At 33.5% G+C, this 24057-nt stretch overlaps 1 protein-coding gene across 1 annotated transcript in view; it reads left to right on the top strand.

Annotated features, from left to right (window-relative positions):
• TRDN (triadin) overlaps positions 1-24057 on the top strand; it is a 338537-nt gene that overhangs the window by 204767 nt on the left and 109713 nt on the right. Inside the window, exons 19-21 of the mRNA XM_077752724.1 lie at positions 690-716; positions 9400-9447; positions 18514-18561. Coding sequence (XP_077608850.1) covers positions 690-716; positions 9400-9447; positions 18514-18561 — 123 coding nt within the window. The remainder of the gene's footprint in view (positions 1-689; positions 717-9399; positions 9448-18513; positions 18562-24057) is intronic.

Below are 24057 nucleotides of genomic sequence, written 5' to 3'. Positions count from 1 at the left end.
GGTGATGGGCATTGAGGAGGACACTTGTTGGGATGAACAATGTATGTAAGCCAATTTGACAATAAATTATATTATCAATCAATAAAAATAAATAAAAAAAGAAAAAAGTAAATACATAAACATATCAACATGGAGAAACAGAGAATGACTATGGGTGTAATCAGTTTCAAGACTTTTAATAGCTAACCATTACTGTCAGCTATTAAACTTGGCAAAATACAATAACTTAAATTGCTTGAAATCATTATCTGTTCATTTCAGGGTATGATTACAGTGTAGCAGCTTTGCAGTAATTAGCTGTATTTTAAAAATCCAAACCATTGGATAATTTATCAATTCACTTTGTTCTTTTCATATAACTTTAAGAAAAATGCATTGGCTTGTATATAAAAACAATTAGATTCTTGGCTAATTTAAAATGCAAAACAAAATGAATAAATTGTGAATGATCATTCTGTGTTGGGAGAAGATATATAAGTGTAAAAAAATCTGTGGTTCATGGCGTATATTTATAATATATAGAAGAAAATGGGACAATGTTGCATTTTCTCCTTCTCAGACCTATGTCTTTCCTTAGTTTCCAAGGTTATAGTACAATTATTTTAAAAATTTTTAAACAACTTTAAAACTATTTTAGAGACAGTGGACTTGTAATTAATGTAGATTTTATTATTTCTTGCCTTTAACAGCTCCAAGTGAAAAGCAAATAAAAGCAAGTATGTTGAATAAAACTTAAAATAACAGAAAGAGCATATTTCAGTAGCTTACTAATTTAAGTTTTCTGCTTATAGACAATGCTAATGCTAATTTTTGAAGCTGGCTTACCAAATGTTTCTTGCTTTTAATATTTGTGCTGAAACAATATACATAATTATTCAAACTTCCTTTTCTGTGAATTTATTCTTCTTAAAATGTATTTTCATTTGTAAATGTTAATTTCTCCAGATCATAACTCTTTTTTGAGTAGTTTGTATTTGTGTTTCTTATTTTGCAGCATAAGTGATTTCTTCATTTTCTTAAACACATCAGATTTAATTTTTCTAATGATTAATCACTTGATCAAACCAGTAGGCAACATAATTTTTCTACCAGTGAAAGTCATAGTGTCTTGAATGAAGTGAAGCCCCCAACAACTTTAACTATCACTCTTATAATATCATAATTTCCTTTTATGGTCTATATCTTCAGATTATGAATATTAACAGGTAATTATAATATACTGTGGCATTTGTATTAATAGTAGCTTTCACACCATACTTAGGGACAAATCCTGGTTTCTTTGATGATTTTTCTCAGTTATGTGAAGTACCTAACATATTGTCATTAATGAAAGTTATTTTAGGCATAAGGACATATATTTGATTTTAGAAAAAATATCCTTTTAGCTTCTCTAAGATTGATATATAGGACTTATAGTCAAACTTAAGTTCTTTGTATGATATTAGTATGATTATATTTTTCATTTTGTTTGGAGCTGCATAGGTATGGTACTAATACATAAAACAAATGCATGTTTTATTTAGTGCCAGGATTTTGAGCTAGAGTATTTCATTGGTGGATATATCAGAGAAAAATTAGAAAATATAATGCATTACATTAACTTGATGGGCATGTCTTTTAAAAAATTACAGTTGGAAGTGTTTACATAGACATTATAGACTTTGATTGAGAGGTATAACATGAACCTAAAATTCCATTTATATTTTCATGAAAATTTTTAGTTGAATGTAAAGTTGATTAGAATTCTATATTACAGAATCATCAGTATGCTAATACTTAGTCTGTAGAAATGCATAATCAAGAAAATATATAAAACAAAACTGGTAATTTTGCAGCACTGGTAGAGAATTTTAGACTGAAGATTATGCTAAAAATGAACATTTTCTTCCCATAAAAATGTGACGTATAGATAAAAATGTTGATTTGCAATAAAGCAACACTGTAAGTTCTTCTATGTATGAGGCACACTATCCAATCAAGTTTTGAAGAGATCAGCATCTTTTGCAGGAAATTAGCAAATTAAGTTGCTAAATCATCTTAGACTCAATATAAAAGTTTCAAAAGAATTAATATTCAACTCTCCATACAGTTGAGAGATTTAGGCTTGACACGGTTATTATCCCTCAATACAAAAATTACAGATAATTCATAAATTTCTTAAATTATCTATTAACAATGTGACCATCCATTTCTTCAACTAAGAATTACTATTTGGTCTTGAAACCACACAACAGAAGAATTTTTACATATCTACTATACACAGCAGGCCATTAGTAAAGTTATAGCCTAAGGTAACAATTGCTTTTCATCAAAAATACTCTTGAAAATTCCTTAAATCACTCATATAGTATGGTGCACATAGTTTTGGGTATATAACCTAAACATTTGGGATATGATTTATGGTATCCTAAGTTATGAGAGCAAATGAGAATGAGAAGTATAGTTTAACTAACATAAATTAAGTATTTATGTGGCACAATTGCTTGGTGTTGAGTTAAAAAGAGTAAGTGACATTGACAGGGTTTGAGCAAGTCCATGGAAAAATAAAAGGTAGCTTGTCATTAACACTTCATTTCAGGAAATAACTAGAATGTCAGTTGAATTTGTGGTGTGGAACTGTTTCTTTTATGTCCAGAGGAGGCCAAAACCACTGTAGGAAAAATACTGAAGGATTCAGACAAACTTAGAGGAGCTCTCTCAGTTCAGGGTGGAGGTTGTCGTGGTACCATGACCTTGAAGGAAATGAAATATTTCAAACTCCAGAATGTAGTACTATGGAAGGGCACTTAAAACCACTCTTATAAAGTTATGTATCATGGGTTATGTGGGTAGAGGAAGACTGTCTTGGACTTAGCAGGCATACCAAACCTAGATTTACAATTTCTGCAAGTTAACACAGATTCTTTTATCATAGGACATACAAAAATGCCTCAATGCACCCAATTCCCTTCTCTGCAGTCCACTATAGCTGCTTTCCCACACTCTGGATAGCAACTTAGGAGTTGACAGTATGATTAGCCATTTCCAAAAGGAAGAAATCCAAACAAATAGATTTTTAAGTCCTAGGTCATTTCAGATCTTTATTGTTCTCTTCGGTGAAACTTTATGAGAGAATGCAGTATATAATGCTTAGAAACTATATTTGACCACATCATATCCTTTCTTCACCTCCCCCTCCCCCCCCCCAGAACACTTCAGTGTCCAAGGTGCCTCAAGACCTTGGAAACACATCTATATATTACTTCCCTCTTCATATCAAGGACCACAGGGTTCTGATCATGTATTCCATGTGCATGTTCTCCTAGCCTCTGGTCAGTTTGAATTTTGACCAGAAAAGTCTCCCAAATCCAGTCATTTTTAATTGTGTGTTTAAATTTATGTGAAATATCAATAATCAGGCATTTTTCTTCCTTTGATTTTAGCACTGTATTAGACTTGTGTACACTTCAGCCACCAAGCCTAACTATGTTTATCACCTTAACTACATTTCAAAACCTAAATGTGTGAGTCAGGTGACTATCACTTGATCTACTAATACATGTCAGGTTTCTTCAGGAGAAACTAGTATACAGAATTTAAGAATAAAGTCCCTTTGGGGCACCTGGCTTACTCAGTCACTGGAGCATGCAACTTTTGACTTTGGGTTGTGAGTTTAAGCTCCACACTAGGTGTAGAGATTACTTTTATATAAAGGGTAGGGGGGAGTCCCTTTGAATTCATTGGCTATATACTATTAATTAGAAGAGTACTTGGGGACAATTGACAAGTTAGAAAAGTGGCATGGCTTTTGGGATTCAGTTACATACTTTGTAATTGAAGGTACTGGGGGAAAATATCTATAGGCCTGAACAATAGGTCTGATATCAATGAGGTGTGTCTAGAACACAGACTGCATGACATGTATGACCATATATTTCAATCAGTGAAGACGGTCATCATATTCATAATCATATCATTACAGAAGAACTATTACCAGCACTTCTTTTCACTCGCTCAATTTGGGTAAAAAATTATAAGATGACAACTCAAATTACAGACAATGCTGATGGAATAAATTCAAAATAATTCTAATACAATACTAATAAAAGACAAGCTACAAAAGATAAGTGTAGCACATACAAGTAACAAGATAGGAATAGCAAAAAATAAATAACTCTAAAAATGAAAAACAAGACAAAGAACTTTATAGAACAGTGGACAGAAAAAAATGGGCAAAAAGATCTAAGTAAGCATCAAAAAATGCCCACAAATGATTTATAAATGTATCAAAAGATGTTTCATCTCTTAGTATAATGGAAGTAGTATAATGGAATTTTAATTAGAATCACAATGAGATAATCTTGGACACATGCCAGGTTGACCAAAGAAGAGGAAAATTATTATTCTGGTAATGGTAATCATATGAAGCAATGGAAACTCTCCATACACTGTTGGTATGAATGTAAAACTTGGGGGAAGTGTTGTGCATTTATCTGGAAGATTAAACATGAGAAAATGCTTTGACCTAGTAATTTCACTTCTACAAAAATTCTTGAACATGTGCACAGGAGACATGTGTAGAAATGTTCATAGTAGGATCATTTATAACAGCACAAAATCAGACATGACCTAATGTCCATTGACAGGAGGATGGATATTTAATTATTAGAATGTATATATAGTGGAATACTGTACAACAGTTAAAATTAATCGACCACAGCTACTCATGTCTACATGGCTTCTACAAAAAGTTAAACAACGATTTTGAAGCAGGGCCAAAATTGAAAACTAGTTAGGGGTACTCCATAGGTAGGGGCTAGAGCAGAGGTTTAGGAAGACACAGAAACAAAGCAAAGAAGTGGTTTAACTGGCTATAACTTAAGTGTTTGTCTTGTTTGGGAAAATTTAGTTATTTGGATGTCAGGATACTTGCTCTTGAGTTTTAGTTTCTCAGATTCCAGAAAAATCTAGATGAGTCTGGCTTTGGTTTGTTTCTATATACCACCAAAATCACTAGAGCTACCCCAGTCTAAAAACCTCTTTTTTTAAAAAAAATGTTAAATGTTTTTATTTATTATTGAGACAGAGAGAAACAGAGCATGGGTGGGGGAGGGGCAGAGAGAGAGGGAGACACAGAATCCGAAACAGGCTTCAGGCTCTGACCTGTCAACACAGAGCCCAATATGGGGCTCGAACCCACTAACTACGAGATCGTGACCTGAGCCCAAGTTGGATGCTTAACCCAGGAACCACAAGATCATGACCTAACCCGAAGTCTAATGCTTAACCAACTGAGCCACTCAGGCGCCCCTCTAAAAGTCTCTTTATTTGACTATTTTAACACTGCAACTCAACATGATGTTTTGAAAGAAACAAATCACAAGAATTAAACAATATAAATCAATATTTATATAGTTATCTCACTAAACAATATAGTTTAATCTATACAAAGTGGTCTTATCTTTGTTTAGAGATAAGTACATGTAATAAACAACTGTAATAATAAATAAGAAAATGATTAGTATAAAATTTAGGTCAATAATAATTCTGAGATGAAGGGAAAAGTGTGAGGTAGTGGAAAGAGTAAGAGGTTTCAAAGGCCTTGGTGATATTTTGTTTCTTAAGCTTGCAGGGTTTTACAAAGGTGTACATTTTTATTACCATTGATTAAAATTTGTGCTTTTAATTTATATAATATTTTTCATAATTAGGTTAAAAATAAAAGAGTGAGAAGATAGAATTGGTGACAGTCACTGTCGCAGCTCCCTGGAGGCTGTGATGGACCACAGAGAGAGGAGGCCTGGGTGGGAGATATATAGCAGTGAAGGATGTGGTTGTCTGCAGTTACAAAGAGTGACATATTATGTTTCTGAGCTGATGTGAAAGTATCACTGAAGTGGAAAACTGATGAGGTAGCAGATAGAAGAAATATTTGCAAGAAAAAAGGCCTTGGCTTGGCAAAAGAAGATGGGAGGCAAGATGGACTGGTATTCAATAGGGGCAGAGACCCATCATCCTTTGGGATTGAAAGGAAAACAAATGGTGCAGTTATGTGCTGGTGAGGTGGTGAAAACAGGAGGTAGTGTAGTCTGCTTTTATTTTCTCCATGAATTTCTCAACAGCAGCTCGCCTCTACACTGCAGGATATTGGAAATTTGAGGAGGGGAGAGAATGCATGAGGCAGCTGTCTACAATGAGAAATCAATTTCCCTGGGTCTGTGCTAGTATTGCTGGTCAGTACTGAGCACTCCTCTTAACTACTGAAATGAGACAACTCAAGTGAGACCTGTGGCAGGAGGAAGACCTTCCTCTGGTTTGGATGGCTGCTCAGGTGGCAGGCATAAAGTAGTTTTATGTTTTGGGGGTGTCATGGCCTGAATTGTCTCCCCAAAAGGATATACAAAAGTCCTAAGTCGGTACCTATGAATGCGATTAGAATTAGAATGAGGTCATACTTATTGGATTAGAGTGAACCCTGATTCCAGTGACTGGTGCCTTTAGAAGGAGAGGGAGATTTGGAGACACACAAATTCAAACAGAGGGAAGAGAATCATATGAATAGAAAAGGAGAAATTGGGGTAAGGCAGCTATAAACCAGTAAATTCCAAGGACTGCCAACAACCACCAGAAGCTAGGGAGAGGCAAGGAAGGATTCTTTCCATGAGAGTTCTGAGATAGCTTCAGAATACAGCTCTGACAACACCTGAATTTTAGACTTCTTGCCTCAAGAACTGTGAAAGAATACATTTCTGATGTTTTTAATAACCCAACAGTTTAAAAGCAACCTGGGAAACTACTACAACTGATAACTATAAATGCAGATCACTAAGTGAATAATTTAATCATGGCTCATTTAAATATTGATTGGTTAGCCTAAAAGTGAGGACATGAACAGGAGCAGTGAGAAAGGGGTAAGATCAAAAGAATGAAAGTATTGATAGAGTCAGATACTATTTGGAAAATGTTCTTTTTAAAATTTTTAATGTTTATTTTTGAGGAAGAGAGAGAGAGAAAGAGAGAGAGATAACAGGGGAAGGGCAGAGAGAAGGAGACACAGAATCTGAAGCAGTCCCCAGTCTCTGAACTGTTGGTTCATGGACTGTCAAATCATGTTCTGTGCTGAAGTCAGATGCTTAACTGACTGAGCCAACCAGTTGACCCTATTTGGAAAAGATTCTTTAGTAAATGAGCTATACAATTAAGAATGGTGCCAGAGAATAGGATTTGGAGGATGAAAGTTTTGGCAGTAAAGGAAAAGTCCAAGAATATTTTGGTAGATGGCAGTGATCAGAGAAGTAGATCTAGTTTTTAGAAATGAAGAGGTCGAGGAAATGAGAGATAAAGCCAGCATATGAACTGTGTGTGTGAGACTCCCAATCCTGGTTAAATATTAGAATATCTTGGGAAACTTACAAATATATGAATACCCAGGTGTCTTTTCAGACTCATTAACCCAGAATGTCAAAGATTTCAAAACTCTGTAGTTCACTCTAGACCTACTACATCTGGTTCTCATAGACTTATAATAGTCCCCCCCCCAACTTATTCTAATGCTCAACCATGATTGAGAGTGGTTCTTAATGAAATATCACAGTAGTACAGGAAAGGATGACAACTATGTGCAAAAATACTCAACGAGAGATGGTACAAAAGTATATGGTCAATTAATGACTATAAAAGGAAGGATAAAGCCAGGCATGTCCTGATAGTGTACCCTTCAAAGGAAATAGAATTTATAGGGAGCAAGGAGATAATAACCATTGAGAAATAATAAGTAAAGAGAATATACCTCACTTCAAGACACTTTGGTATGTAGGGATTGGGAAAGCAGACATTCCCCATTTTAGAAGGCTGCTTGCAGGGTTGCAGAGTCTTTAGGGAGCTAGGGGGCGGTTAAAAGAAAAAGCAAAGCTTATGTTCTGAATAGAGGCTGAAGATACCAGTGCATGTACTGTAGTGGAGAGTTGGAAGGACTTTGGTAAGGGTCTGTTTTTTAGGGAAAATGTGAACTCTCTTTTCTGCTGGAAGCCTAGACACATGGTGGTAACTGAGGTAAACATGATGAGGATCACAGAAGAATTTGTCTTGATATTCTCTTAGGGGAAATTTGGTAATCAGTTTCCAAACTATGGTCTGGACCAAAGGCATAGGCATCACCTGGAAAATGATTAGAAATGTAAAATCTCTATCGTTTCTCTGCCTTTTGTCTAAGATCAAGTGTAGAAATGTAAATTCTCAGGACATGCCCTAGACTCATTGAATCAAACCATCTGGGCTCAGTGTGTGTGTTTTAACAGCCCATGGGGTGGGTCTGATGCATGCTGAAATTTGAGAACCACTGGTGTGGTCTGGAAGGTATATAACAGCCAGGGGTCTGCGTACCCCAGGAGCTCAGGGTGTTAAGACAACCTGGAAGAGAATAGTTACATGACTTCTTGCCTAGGCTCAAATTGTAAAACTTGTGGTATCTACCAAATAATACAGCAGAATTAAAGCCTGAACTTGGTGTGGAGGCCTCTTCTGACATCTGATCTTTCTCATAGCCCAAGGTCTATGGCATAAGGAGGGAGGGTAAGGGGGCATGAAGAGTCCTGTTGTGTGGTTATTCCTAGAGCTCAGCCACTGAGTGTATATGAGTGAGGGAGATACATTCATATACTAATGAGAATAAAATTAAACATGAAAATACAGATGGCCAAGGAGAACAGCATCAAAAAATAAGCAGTTAATAAAATGAGTAAATAAAGATTTGTAAATATTCACCAGTTCATTGTTATTTTTGTTATTTTCCTATGGACTAGAGAAAACTCTTTCAATTAGCTTTGGTTTGAGGTCCAAAATTTTGTGCTAGGACCAGCATTTCGAATTATGACTTCAAGGCAGTTCTCTTATATTCCACAGAAGATATTCAGAGAAACTACAAGAGGCCACTTTGGCATTAAAAAATTTTCTCTCTCCAAGCAATATTCAAATGGAATTTTCTATAATAATACAGCTAGTCTTTTATAATATAAAGCTAATTGATTGAGGTCAAATACTGCTTGCCATCCCCATAATTAAAGGCTAAGCAAAGAAGTTCTCTTCCAAACAACTCATACATCATTGTAGATTTGAATATAAACTAATTAGTATTCCAGCCTATTTTGTGAAATAAGCCACCTTGCTTTATGGCCACTACTTACATAGGCATTAAAATTTAATACCGCAAAGCAGTATATGGGAGAGATAAGAGAGTTCATTACTTTAAAAATATGTAAGTACTTTATAGAGTGGCTCTTCTCTGCTGCTTGCTTTGCTCTCAGGCGCCACATATATTTTCTCTTTTGGGCACTTTTAGTCTTGTTTCACTTATAATACCATAAGATATCGACCTGGCATTCCTGATATCCATTTCTCATTCTTTAATATCTGAATTTGCAGAAACTGAACGAGCCAAAGAAGAGGCTGGTGCTGCCTCAACTAAAAAAGGTAAATGCAGCTTGAAGAAAAAGAGGTCATGGTTATAGCTTATTTCTGCTAAGGTTCCTAACTTAATGTATTGTTCAGTGCTTATAGGAGAGATCTATTTATTGATTTTACTATTTCATTGATACAGAAACAAACCCATTTGCACAAGATTTATGGTATCCGTGTTAACAAGGCTTTGTCTTCAGTGTTTAATACCAATGGTTTCACTTCTTTAATGTCATTAACTGGAATGAGTAATTATAGTCCGTTTGCAAGTTAGTTTTTGAAAAATTGAAGAAATGCTGCTATTCAAGCTCAACAGGATCCCAATCATCTGGAGAGCATTCAAATTCAATATACTGCCTTAGGAAAACAGGGCTTGAACAAATGCAAATTGGACAAGTAGGGGTAACATGAACAATGTTCCCTTTGTGCTTTCATAATATTAAATTAGAAAATGTGCTCCTTGAAATTCTCACTTGGGAATATTTATCTTTAAAAAATATTGGGAAGTTAGGATTTTAAGTTTTCAACGTTATTTCTCTTGTCATATCTAATCAGAGGCCTACACATATGAATATCAATGCCTTTTAGGAGACATTTAAATAATACTTTTAAAAACATTAATATACATTAAAAGTAATCATCCTGATGAAAAGTGTTACATATTCCCTATGCAAAATAGGTTGGAACAATTATAAAATTTGTGATTCTCTTTTACAAATAGACAGAAATTAAATCAGCTAATATATCCATTGTTTTCAGAAGTATCTCAAGAGACAATTAAACAACTTTATACTTAACATACACTCACACACACACACACACACAAACCTACACACATACCATTTCATACATATTTCACTAAAACAACATAATATTTTTCTCCTAAAAAATTCTCTATTGCCCATGCTTTATAAAGAGAATATGTATAACACATATCCAAATTCTCAATACCAAGCAATTTATGTATGTATATATGAACATAAATGAATACATGGATATAAATTAATACAGTATAAAAATGTATATTAGTTTAAAAATTATAATATAAATTACTATATTTCATTAGTAATTAATGTATAACTTAGTATACATACAAATGTCTAAGGTTAGACAAAAATCAGATAAAGAATACTTAAAGAAAAAAATAGAAATTTTTGTAAGGTAATAATTAGAAGCTAGAATTGCTGAAATTAATGGATGTCCTCTCTTAAATACAGTTCTATTTATTATTCTAAATCTACCATGCATAGGAATAAAATGTGTTTCCTAATTATATCTTTTTCTAATAATGTAAGTCATTTTTGGTAAGTGATTGTAGTATCTTTAGCTCAGTATCAACGTGCCCTAAGTGATAGTGTCATAAATCATCAAAGTCCACATTAAGGTATCTCATTCTTTTGTGGTGTCTTATTTTCAAATCAGTGTTCCTTATTGGCATTAAGTGGAATGTAGGTAAAACTTGGTTGTTTCAGAAAGTATAATGCCATGGTATCATGAAAAGGCTAAAGGTCTACTGATTCAGAAAAAAGTGATTAATCTAGGGAAGGATACAAGTGTACATGGGCCCACTAAGTGAATATGAAGCCAGGATATGAATATGTGCTAAAAGCAAGAACAAAAGTGAGGCAAAGTTGTGGTTCAAAATTGGTAGCCAAGAGTGAGGCCAGTGGGGTGTCCATGTAGTAGTGTTTGGGTTTCATTTGGAATTAGATTTCACATATTGAGCCTTTGGAAATTTCTCATTATGAAAGGCCGTCAGAGAGAGAGTTAAGAAGGAAAGACTTGGGGCACATGGGTGGCTCAGTCAGAAGTGTCCGACTTCAGCTCAGTTCATGATTTCAGAGTTGATGGGTTTGAGCTCCACATCAGGCTCTGTGCTGAGTCTTCTTCAGAATCTGTGTCTCCCACTCTCTCTACCCTTCCTCCTCTCATGCTCTGTCTCTCCAAAAGAAATTAAAATGTTTTTAAAAATAATAAAATATTTTAAAAAAGAAGTAAAGAATCAACTACTTGGGGGCTAAGCCCTGCACAGACTTTCAATCACTTGGAGCCTGGATATTTAGGATAGAAATACAAGCACACATAAATCAAATTGTAGTGAGCAAAGATACTGAATTGGGACTGAAATATCACTTAGTGAACTCACTGGGATCTTCAACCAAGAATGGTCCCTGAGTTTATAGTAGGGTCAAACATTTCAGTTGGGGTTAAGTAGAGCTGGTGGCTAGACTTAAAGTGAAATGAAAAAAAGAGGATTAATCTTTTTATGAAAATAACTATTGGCACCAATTACTTTGCTTCTAGTTAATCTTAGGTCTCATACCTTAATTCTTAACTTAAATATGATTCTGCATATTGGGTTTGCCTACAAGCACAGAACAGAAACAAGCGACCCTCCCAAAACTGTCATAAATAAATGGAAATTCAGGTAGCATGTTACCAATTTAACAAGTTACAAGAAAAAGTCAAAAGATACTTCATTCATTTGTCAAGTAGTTTTTCTGGCCCCTACACCCTCACTGACAATCAGCCCCACATAACAATAGATACTGCCTCATCATGGACTTAGCCCTTAATTTCCATAACACTTAGCATATTTTACAAGATATTCAATTTCTAGTCTTTTCAAAAATAAGTAGAATAAGAAAATTATGCAGGGATATTTTTGTTTTCAAAACATTGAAAATTGTTCTTCTACATTGAGATTTGAACTAGGAACTATGTATGTAATGTTAGATGGAAATTAAATTTTGCAATTGTAAATTTTCAGTTAAAAAAGTTCAATATTTTAAATTAATTGCAATGAGCCAATTTATAGATCTAGTATAAATTCTTTGATATTAAGCCTACTTTTAGTCATATTTTCTTTGGGATATATATATTTAGTCATCAATATATCATCTTATTAATTTAAATTTGTTTTTCAACATTCAAGTCATTTTATTTTCATTTGACACATATTTATGGTTCACATGCTATATACAAAATTGAGGGGAAATGTAGATGTTAATCTTATTATTGAGCAATTTAAAATACTGAAAAGTAGCAATTTAAGTTGTTTAGACTTCAATTTTTGCTATCACCTAAGAGCTTTCTATGCAATTATAGCTCCCGGTTGAAAGCCAACAGGGTAAAGAAATGAATACGGATAGATTTCCATAGGAGTTTAAAAAATTATTTGTACCTGGGGAAAAGCAAAGATTTACTACATATGGTGACTTTAGAATTAGGTCTTAAATAACAGATAGAATTTTGTTGTGTAATCATTAGTTAGAAGTATACATTGGGTACAGGTAACAGAGCAAGCCAAAGTGTAATGGCATATGAGGAATGGCAAGAGTCTCACAAACATGGCAAAAATTCATACAGCCTGGGATAATTATGCTGTAAAGGGGATTGATTTTAAAATTGACTCTATTCCATGAGCAACATGGAGTTAATGAAAAATTTAAGTTTAGGAATAACATTCAGACATTTGCTTTAGGAGGAAGCAGGGTAGGTAGGACCCAATAATGTAGGTGATATGTATTCGGACCTGGTATTAATTATGAGATTGCAAAGGAAGGATATTAATAGAATTTGACAACCTACCAGCTTTGGGAGGGAAAAAAGGAAATGATTTAATGACAATAAGTTTTCAGACTGGGTGCAGAATATTGTTGATATTCTTATACAAATTAAGAAGGAAGTGAGAAGTAGTTTGGGGAGGAAAGGCAAGATAGACTATTAAAGTTGGTAGCACATGCAAATGACTTCCCATAGGTGGTTCTGAATGTAAAACTAGAACTTCAGACAATGACAAGATTGCAGCTGTAGAGGTGGATGTCCTCTACATGAGGTAAATGGTGGAAACAGTAAGAGTCCAGGAGCTTGTCACGAAGAGATGGACTGGAGGAAGAACCAGGACTGTCGTGGAGTGTGAAGGTACATTTACATTTGAAGGAAGGAGTGCAAGGAAAGTCAAAGAAAACAAATACAAAAACAGAAAAATGTGACTAGAAAGATGAGGTTAAAGAAAAATAGATGTAATTATGTATAATATCATAGTCACCGCAGGAAAATAAACCATTTTAGTGACAAGGTGGAGGTTGCCAAGTCATTGCCAAGCAGATAATTAATAATGATACTTTAAATAATAGAATTTGGGGGGGACCTGGGTGGTTGTCATTTGAGCATCTGACTCCTGAATTCAGCTCAGATCTCATGATCCGGGGCTGTGAAATCAAGCCCTGGGTTGGACTCCATCCTGAGAATGGAGCCTGCCTAAGATTCTCTGTCTCTCCCTCTCTCTGTCTCTCTCTCTCTCCTCTCACCCACTCATGCATGCTCTTTCTTTTAAATAAAAATAATAAAATAGAATAAAATAAGTGGATTTTCAGGGGAATGGCACACTTGAAAGCTAAAGAAGGACAAATTGAGGGAAGAGGTAGTAAAACACACAGGCAATTATGCTGAAGAAAATGGCTTAGAATAAAAAGAGAAAGCGTCTCCAGTTTTGTCCTCCTTAATCCATCACCCATGCATTATTGTGGTATCATCATCTTTCCCATTATTGATTTTGTTCCTCATTTTGGAAATAGTATTCTCAATTTCAAAACTCCTTTTTCTTGATTACTATTTCTCTCTCTGCCATTTTGTCTCCTCCACATTTTATCCAGTCTTCTGGATACTGGAAGGCTAGCACCCCTTCTCAGCTCTCACAAGGATAAGGCTTCTGCCTCTACTGTGCCACTCATGTTATGGATAATGCTGATGATTTTATCATTGATAAACCAAAAGAGGATTCAGTAGTCACATAATAGATTTCTCAGTTTTATTTAGCATTTTGTCTCTTCTCTAAGTTTCTTTTTTTTTTTTTTCTTTTTTTTTTTGTCTCCTGGTTCCTACCATATCCTCTGACTTTTATTTCTGACTTGTGTTTTTATTTTCTTTGCTGACCCTTCAATTAATTATTGGTGTAGCCAGATTCCGTTATTAATCACCTGAATTTTTCATTTTATACTGTCTCTTTGTGAGATATGTCCACTTTCAAGGTTGAAATTCTGCCTTATATCTTGAAGATTCCCTGTTGTATGTTGCCACTTCAGGACTTCTCTGTGAAAAGGATTTTTCCTTAAAATTTCAAACTTGTGTGTTCAAATGTCCGGTAACCACCTTCAAATATAACCTGTTTTAAACTAAATTCCTCATTTCCCCTTCCCAACTTGCTTTTCACTACTATTGGTGAAAATACAATCCCCCTTCACTTCACTGGAAAACTGGGGTATGATTTTTTTTATCTTTCTTTACTTCAACTGATTATTTAAAGAATCTCCAAGTGCTGCTGATTTTATCTCCTAAATATTTCTTGAATATATTTCCTCCTATTCAAAACTGTGACTTCCATCTTACTTTAAGCCTTCACTATCTTTTGCTTGAACCACAGTAATGAACTCACTACTGCCCTCAGGCTCTTTATTTTTATTTCACTAATATTCATCTGACCAGAATTTCCCCATAGTCATAGTAAGTTATTAAAGTCACAAAACTGAATAAGCCATTCAATTTAAAACTCTATTTTTCCAAGTTGTCCATGAAATAAAGTCCAGCCTTGTTAATATGACCCAAGTCCCCTGAGACCTCACCCCTCTATCCCTTCTCAACTTCTATTCAGGCATGCCCTGCTTTGAGTGCTACAACAAATACCATATTGCTCATAGTTCCAAATTCAGGAATATGATATAAAATTCAAGAAAAATGGTAGAAGGAAAGGATGGTTTTGTGAATATATTGATCAGTTAGTATCATCTGATAATTGATAAGAAGCTTCCCTCTCGTATCTCTCTACCATAACATATACCCAAGGAGCCTTATATCCAAGATGTAAGACTTTTTATTCCACAATTAATCACTTATTCCATTGTTTCAGTCAGTGACATCTCTAAGCAGTACCTTTAAAATCTAATCAATCCTTGGGCAGATAATATTGCATTCTTATTTCCTTGAAAATAATAGTTTATCATGTTAAGACTGTAGGTCTATATCCCTGATGTAATGTATAAATGTCATGTGGAAATCTTTCAAACTATAAATACTTTCCTACCACTCCTCACTTTTACCAGGATTCTAACATACCCCATCTCCAAGTAAACTTCATTGCCCATGTAGAAGCCCTTACTGTTAATGGGAACACATCAGGGCTTTATGGGTGATTAAGGTCAAGAAAGGAGAAATTAAGTTGCACTGGAAAAGTAGGTCCCTGAACAAAATTAAGGGAAGAATAATGAAGTAAAAGCCTGGAGCTACAGAAAACTAACTTCTGCATCTCAGGACTAGTTTAGCTCAGGACTATCCCTAATCCAGGCATTACTTTCTAAAAGTGTTAGTTGCTTTGTTTCCTTTCTATTAGTTGGGCCCTCTGAAGACGTGTAATATAAATCTACTTTCTCCCCCTAAAGTAAACCCTTCCAAATGTAGAGCAAAGAGAATTTCTCTCAGCACCAAAGGAGATTTCAGGTGCCCTGTAGCATAGAAAGGGAAATTGATTGAGGTCTTCTTTTGATTCCAGGAAGTTAGAAAATCCACTTACTTAGATGAGCTATTTATTTCTAAAGTTCACTCTCTATAGGATTAGGCTTGTTGAATTTTACATCAGAAGTAGAAATGAAAGGATCATCATTTTATGCAAAATGTGTTATTTTCTGTACTGATAATCAATATTTTCAGTGACCTTTTCTAAGTAAAAAAAAAAAAAAAAAAAACAGTGCTCTAAATGGGACTATCCTCCTTTATTTAATATGAATGTAGAACCCATCATTGGAAGACAACTTGGTCTTTTTGTGTAAATCACAAACTGTTTACTTAAAGACATTTGCTTTTCAGAGGATTAAAATAAAAGAAGCTGAAAACTACATATTTGCTATAAAATTTTTATAATGAGTCTTCTGAACAAAATAATTATGAATAAGACTATATACCCATGGGCTTTATTATAATTACAAATTATCAGTGTTTCATTTCCACTAATGTACTACACATTTTACTAGCTCTTTAATGTAAAGTATGCATAGTAAATTCTGACTCTAGTTTGGAATTTAAGGCCTTCTGTAATTGGCCCTATCTTCTATTTTTTCATTATTCCACATCTACTTTGGGGAACCCTCTGCTTCAGCTAAACTTGTTCACTTCCCTCTATGCATACCTAAGGCTTTTATGCTTCTCTGTCTTTCTTCACATCTTATTGGCTATACCTAAAATCATTCCTATTCCTGAAAAACCACTAATACTAAACCTTACCCATTTTCCTTCCCAACCCAGAACATTTCTTATTAAGACATATCATTTGTCAATTAGTACATTTAACCACTAAGCAAAGATATATTAATTACTTGTTATGCTAGAAACAATGCTAGATACTATAATAAATGTAAGCAATACATTTCTAAATATCCCATGTATCAAAAAAATAATTACAGTAAAATTTGGAAATATGTTGATCTAATGTATGATGGAAGCATTACAGTGAAACATGGGATGCAGCTAAACAGTGTTAGAGTAAAACTTACACTTATTTATAGAAATTTTCTAAAAATATTCATTAGAAAAGTAGAAAATCTGAAAATCAAATATCCAGAGAGCCAATAATTTTTAATACAGAAAATTAAACCCAAAAATAGCTGAAGGAAGAAAAATAAAAAATTTAATAATAAAAGCTAATGAAGTAGTAAATTAAGTTGTACAAATAGGGAAAGCAAAACAGTAAAAGTTAGATTTTCCATAAAACCTAATAGAACTGATAGACTCTTATGAAAACTTATTTAGAAAAAAAGAGAAAGCACCAAACATCAATACCAGAAAATTAAAAGCAGGCATCATTACAGATCCTACAGAAAATTAAAAATAGGAACATTTTCCAATAAATAGATTCATATTTTGAATTCATAATTATAATTCTTTCCCAAAGAAATTTCTAGCCAGATAGCTTCACTGGTGAATTCTTTCAAGCATTTAAGGAAAAATTAACACTAATCTTACACTGAATCTTCCAGGAATCGAAAAAGAAAAAACATTCACTTATTATATAGAGCTAGAATAACCTATGATGCTAAAACCTAACATAGTTTTTGAAAAGAACATGTCCAGTTACACCATAGACATTTTTGATTGCTTTGATTATTTCCTCAGAATATTATCTGATATATTTTTATATACTGTATTTGATTAAACTGAAAACTAAATCTTTGGCTTAACTGGATTCCAGCTAAATAGTTGGATGCTTTGGCAAGAACACTTCAGAGAGTATTATTATTTATACTCATCGCACTACATATTATTAAGAAGTCAGAATGTCTGGATGTCCCATTATGAATGGTTCTAAGTTTCCTCAGTGGTTTTGTTGGTGACAACCACATTGCTTCATTACAAAGTTGAATTTCCCCCCCTTGTAGCTCTGTGAAGTGATACTTGAGTATGATGGCAATATTCAGTCCTTCCCCTCCACTCCTCTTCATCAAACGGCTGCTGGTATCGTCTGAAGATCCTTACTTGAATCAATGATTTCAGTGGGGTATACTGATTTTGAATGAATAATATCTACTGTTTTCACGTATAAATAGGTAAATAGTGAGTACTCCACTGCGAGATGACTTTATTTAATATTTAAATGAATCTCAAGCATGACTACACTGTCCTTTCAGTTGATTAAGCTAAGTTAAGCTTGAATTTAAAGCAGCATCTAGTTGACATTTTCAAGACACTGAATGACTCCAGCAATAACCTGGATTGTAAATTGATTAATCATAGTCCTGTCAAGTAAAATTCCTTGTAGAGCTTGTTTATCAAAGTAGAGTATAAAAGGAGAAAGTAGAAAAGGGTATGGAAAAACTAGTCAGAAGGTAAGAAGTTATTTTTTTTCTCTAATTTTTTAACATTCAGTTTAAAATAGGTTTCAGTTGGTTTACAGAGAAATGAGAAGCTGAAAAAGCTTTAAAATAGCTTGTTTAGAAGAAAGAGTTGGCAACGAATGAGTTACAAAATGCTTCTCTGAGCAGAAGCAGCATTTCCATCTGGAACTTTTATTTAAACCTTATCTCTGCCTTGCAGCTGTACCTGGAAAGAAGGAAGAGAAAACAACCAAGACAGTGGAGCAAGGTAAAAAAAAATGAAGGAGGTTGACATTATCTTCTTTAGAGAGACAACAACATGAGGAGGAAAGCACTGGATTCAGACAGGAGGAAGACAATAACTGTTCTATCTATTGCTCGCTATCACTGTCCTTGCACGCTTTTCTGTTCCAGGAAGGATGTGAGGCAGCAATCTGGATTTTTGTTCTTTTGTATAACTAACTTTGAGTATAAATTCAGAGCAAGAAAACTCCACAGACTTCTTAATTAAATCAGGTAAAATGCTGAAGATGATTGGAAATAAGTCAGTGATCTGGGGTAACTGGTAGACAAATTTTTCTGATTTGTGCTTTTACTACCTGACCGATCATAGTTTAAAGAATAAAGATGGCACAATTCTATTGATGCAAAAACAACATCTAATGCTCAAAAAATAGTATGTAGCACTTAAAGGGGGAAAAGCACCAAAAGTAAATTATTTGACTTTATATTGTGACTTCAGCAACTGATTCTCCCAAGAAGTCTAAAATTTTAATATTAAAAATCATAATGTTATAAGTAATGCATTTTATTTATGCAGCTATATAGTACATATATCACTCCAGAATTTGCCTGCGAAAAATGCAAGAGTAAAGTAGAGTGAAAACATTTAAAGTGATGTTGGGCTTTCTGTTAGAGCTTAGCGTGCTAATAATTTTAATTATGGTTCCCCCACTCTTTGGCTTTTCATCTATTATAATATTTATTAGTCATTGTAATAAAACAGAGCTAGCAATAATTTTGTCAGGGATGAAGTCAAAATAATTTTTCCTCTGAAATTTTGGAGTAATTAAATTCCTATTATCAAAATTTTATATTTTTGATATAAATATATCAAGAAAATTCTTCAATTTCTCACATTTTAGAGAAGTACATTAAAATTAAGGATTCAATTAAGTTAAATGAAGGGTCAAACATTTATTTCCTTGGGCTTTTCAAAATAAAATTGGATTACCATTACACTGAGAAACTTTTCAAATTAATTTTGGCTTCTAGGGACTTCCGGAAATTTAAAAATTCAACAGAATGTTTCTATCAACTTCATTTGATGTGGATATTTCTGTCTCTGACATATAAAATAGAGGAATGGCACTACATTCAGTTTTAATTTGTTCATTTAGGCAAGGAAGGCCCTGATCCTAAATTTCTTCTAGGGGGGTAGAAAAAAAGGAATGACTTATATTTGACCTGCCTATTGAACAAGATGTGGAGCTCAAATGAGAAAACATGGGAAAGGGTATGAAAAATGATAAATTCCTAGATAATTGCATAGTCCTTACATGAGCATATTTCCTTATCAAATCAACTTTACTACAGGTGAGATAAACTATCAAACCACATCGATTTTACTCAGTTTCATAATTTTTTTTCTTCTAGCATAAAGGTGTTCATTGTTCATCTTTGGCATTTGTAGCTTTGGTTTTATAGCCAAAACATATTAAGAGAAGATAGACTAGAATGCAAAATGCCCAACACTAATACTTGTACCTAAAAAATAAGTGACTTAAACACAGATTGTTTATTTTGTCTTACCTGCATGTTGGTGTCAGTTTCATTAATTCTATAGTGTTTCCCAAAGTAGGTAGGAGACTATAAACGGTTCTTAGAGATGTGAACTTACTTCTTCAGATAATTTCATAATTCATTATTTTATGAAAAATGCCTTTTATCATATAAAATCTTAAGCTCTTAGCTTGTAAAAAAATGAGGTTCTTTCAATGGCTCTTTTTATATTGACTCAGTATATCATTTCAATTTAAATATTGTAAAGCAAAAGCCTCATATATTTCAACTATAAATACCATAAAAATAGAGTATTTGGATAAATTTCATATTTTTGAGATGATATGTCTATGACTAATAATTGGTATGAAAAATACATTTTGTGATTTAAAAAATCAGAAGTTTATGTGAAATTAAGTCAATGATATTCTACATATTTCATGAGTATTCTAAAATTTATTCATAAGATGAGGCTTTAAATCTATTGTGTACTTCTCTTACTTACGCAGTTTTTAGTTATCTTTAGAAGTATAAGTAATCTAAGACTAATTTATAATGCATTGAAGTATGATTAAATAGTTTTTGAAGTTGTTTTTATTCATTTAAGTTTGTACTCGTGAACTTGTATTAGGGGAAAATATAATTTTCAAAATTTTTACTAGATTTAAAATACACTTGGCGATAAGTATAAAATTGTGTATATTCAACCTCTGTACTTAGTCTGAATTATAACTGTACTTAGGAAACATTGATTAAGCAAAACTTTATATTATGAGAAGTTCATAGAGTGAAAGGTGGAATGAATTGTATTTTAAAATAATTTAGTAAACTAGACCTCATATCACATACGAAGTAGAAATTTAGTTAATCTAACTTCTGCAAAAGTCCAAAACTGTAACTCTATTTTATCTCTAACTCATGATGAATCATGCATTTTTTAGTTATTCTCTTTGTGAAGACCTTAAATTGGCTAAACTGGAATTTTGAGTATTAAGAAACAATTTATGAATAGTTTCTCTACTTTAAAGGTGCACACTTTTGCGCAGGTGTACACACACATACACCACCACCACCACCATCACCACCACCACCACCGTTAACTATTTCTCCTTGTTTAGAAAGCAGTTCTATAAATGCATCAAGAGATACAAATGTTTAACACAATAAATGTTGCTACCCTTATAGAGAAACCTAAGGAATGCCAAAGATAAAACCTTAGGACATTTCCCAAGTGCTTTGTGCCACCATATGAGGATACATCTTTAGATACTCTGTATTACATCTAGAGAGAGTACATCATGTTTCATTAAGCTTAATTTATTCATTCGTTGATTTTCTTACAGATTTGTTAATTTCCTACAGTTAGTATACATTTTCCTCCTTGGTATTCACTTTCAAAAATGACCTGCTTCCTAAATTCCATTTACATTTCTCTTTTTCAAACTTGTTTTCTTTCAGAAGAAAATCCTTAATAATATTTGTTTGCTACTAGACATATAAGCAAAACAGTCACTGCAAGGAAGAATCCAGTGGCTTGCCACTTCCTGGGGCAGGGAAGAACATCAATCAACACAACTCACTTAAAAAAAAAGACAATTAACTTTAAAGATCTGGACTCTAGATTGGAGCTGCAGCATCTCTCTATTTTTACTTGTCTTTCTTCAGGTGACTTAAATCCAATAGTGAAAAGGTAAAGGAAATAGTAATAAATTAAATCACTTGCAAATCATCTTTCCTTTTCTTTCATTCACATGTATGCATGATTTCACTTAAGGTCTTCTTTAAGAGTATGTTCTAGAAGCCTGTAGCAGTGCTGGCATACAGTATATATTCAGTGATACCTGTGGGTTGAATGAAAACAGAGGGATTGTTGAAGAAAAGACTATTAGGTGATCCAGATTTCAAGGAACACGGCCTCTAAATACTGTGCAATTAAAAGAATATTTTATTTCATCAAAATATGATTTGCAATTGTGAAGTTTGCCATATTTCAGAAACCAGGACATAAGTGATTAAATTCTTCAGTTGTAAAGTGAAACTAGAAGAAAAAAATTAAATATGCATTATTCATTAAGGACATCATATTGTTATGATCTTTGCCGATGGTGTTCTTACATAAAAAAAATTGCATGTGGTGAACAGTTATCATATGGATAAACATATTGAAAAATTAAATTGTAGTAATTGCAACTATTGTAAATTTCTTTAAAAACTTAGAATGAAGGACATATTTAAACAGTTGCCCAATTAAGCCAAAATTGAGTCTAAATATGAAACATTGCCTTCATTGCTTTTCTTAGTTTGACTACTGTGGAATTGAATTAGATGATCTCTTACTGCTTCCAAATGGAAAATTTTTCTATTAAACAAAGTTTTTAAGCAGTGTTTCCTTATATCAGAATATAGAGGCTATTCCTTCTTTAGGGGAAGGCTAGTCTAGAAGGATTTCCAGTTCTAAGACTTTGAAATTCAAATGCTAAGGAGAAACACACTATAAACTTGAATACTTATAGATATTTCAGTATCCTAAAATTAAACTGAAAGTTTCACTACAGAAATATTAAGTATAACTTTCCATCCTCTTAACAATTAAAAATCACTTCAAAATCACTAAATAGAAACATGACAGAAAAATATGCACAGAAAAAGATTAAATAGAATTTAAGTGCCTTTTAAGCACAAGAATAAATCTGAACACAATTAGTAATCATTTTATTCAGGATAAAACTGGGGCATGTGGTTCATAAATGTATCCAATGCAGTTCAATTCCTATGATAAAAAATTCCATCTTGCCTTAAATTAAGAAATGTTTCTAAACTCACAAACAAGCTAATTTATGTTCTCCTGAAGAGTTTCTGCCTTTCTTTGCCTTTGATTCTATTTTGTAAACAATGGTGTCCTACATAATTGTATTAGTGTTTTAAGTTGTCATAACAGCAGGTGAAACCCCAATGCTATTATATACTTTGTGTTTTTGTCATATCTCTTCTCACCTTTTCAGATTATTCTATTCTTTGTATGTGCACTGGTCTACCTAGAATATGTGATGTGTACTTGTTATAGATTTATCCCGTATTTTGAAGTGAATGTTAACAACAAGAGTAATGATTTTCTGACAGAAAATTATTTATTTAAATCATTAATGTTTATATTTTATGATATGTTAACATTATTTTTAAAAGATCAATTTTATATTTAAGATCAATGGAGTAAAATTGAAAGTTTAGTTAATACAAGTTGTATTTAAGTATTTGCTTACTATGTGATTATGAAATAACCTATTTGCACATGTGGACTAAGTCATGCTGTTGACCCTCAATAAATGTTAAATGATAACAATTCTATTGATTCCTGTGAATTCCAAACTTTTTGACAACAGTCTGTGCTTTGATTGTTTAATATTTATTGAGCGCCCACAACAGACTAGGCGCTGGGGAATGGGAGTGAGGAGCATGAAGTGGGCTTCAGAGAGAAGATGGTTTATGTGTGGAGCCTATACAGCATGTGAAAATAAGTGTACTCTGCATATTTATACTTTCAAGAGAACCTTTATCAATTCTCTACTGTCTTACTTGCTCACAGCACATTTCACTTCTTTTTTTAAAATATTTGTTTATTTTTGAGAGAGAGAGAGAGTGTGTGAGCAGGAGAGGGGCAGAGAGAGGGAGAAAAAGAATCTCAAGCATGCTCTGCGCTGTCAGCACAGACCCCTGCGTAGGGCTTGACCCCATCAACTGTGACATGACTGGAGCCAAAACCAAGAGTCTGACGCTTAACCAGCTGAGCCACCCAGGCAGCCCTACATTTGACTTCTTACTCTTATTTAATACTTTTAGAAGGTTCTTAGAATTCTTTTATCTTATGTATAGGAAATTCCTTTTAATAAGCAGACAGGTCTAAATCCTACCTATCACAGCAGAACATTTATTCAGGAGAAATTTGTATTGTTACATTGATCTCCATCAGGGTGCCACATTCTGC

This window comes from Crocuta crocuta, unplaced genomic scaffold (assembly GCF_008692635.1).
Source record: "Crocuta crocuta isolate KB4526 unplaced genomic scaffold, BGI_CrCroc_1.0 scaffold230, whole genome shotgun sequence".
NCBI lineage: Eukaryota > Metazoa > Chordata > Mammalia > Carnivora > Hyaenidae > Crocuta > Crocuta crocuta.
This window is presented reverse-complemented; position numbering and strand designations above follow the sequence as displayed.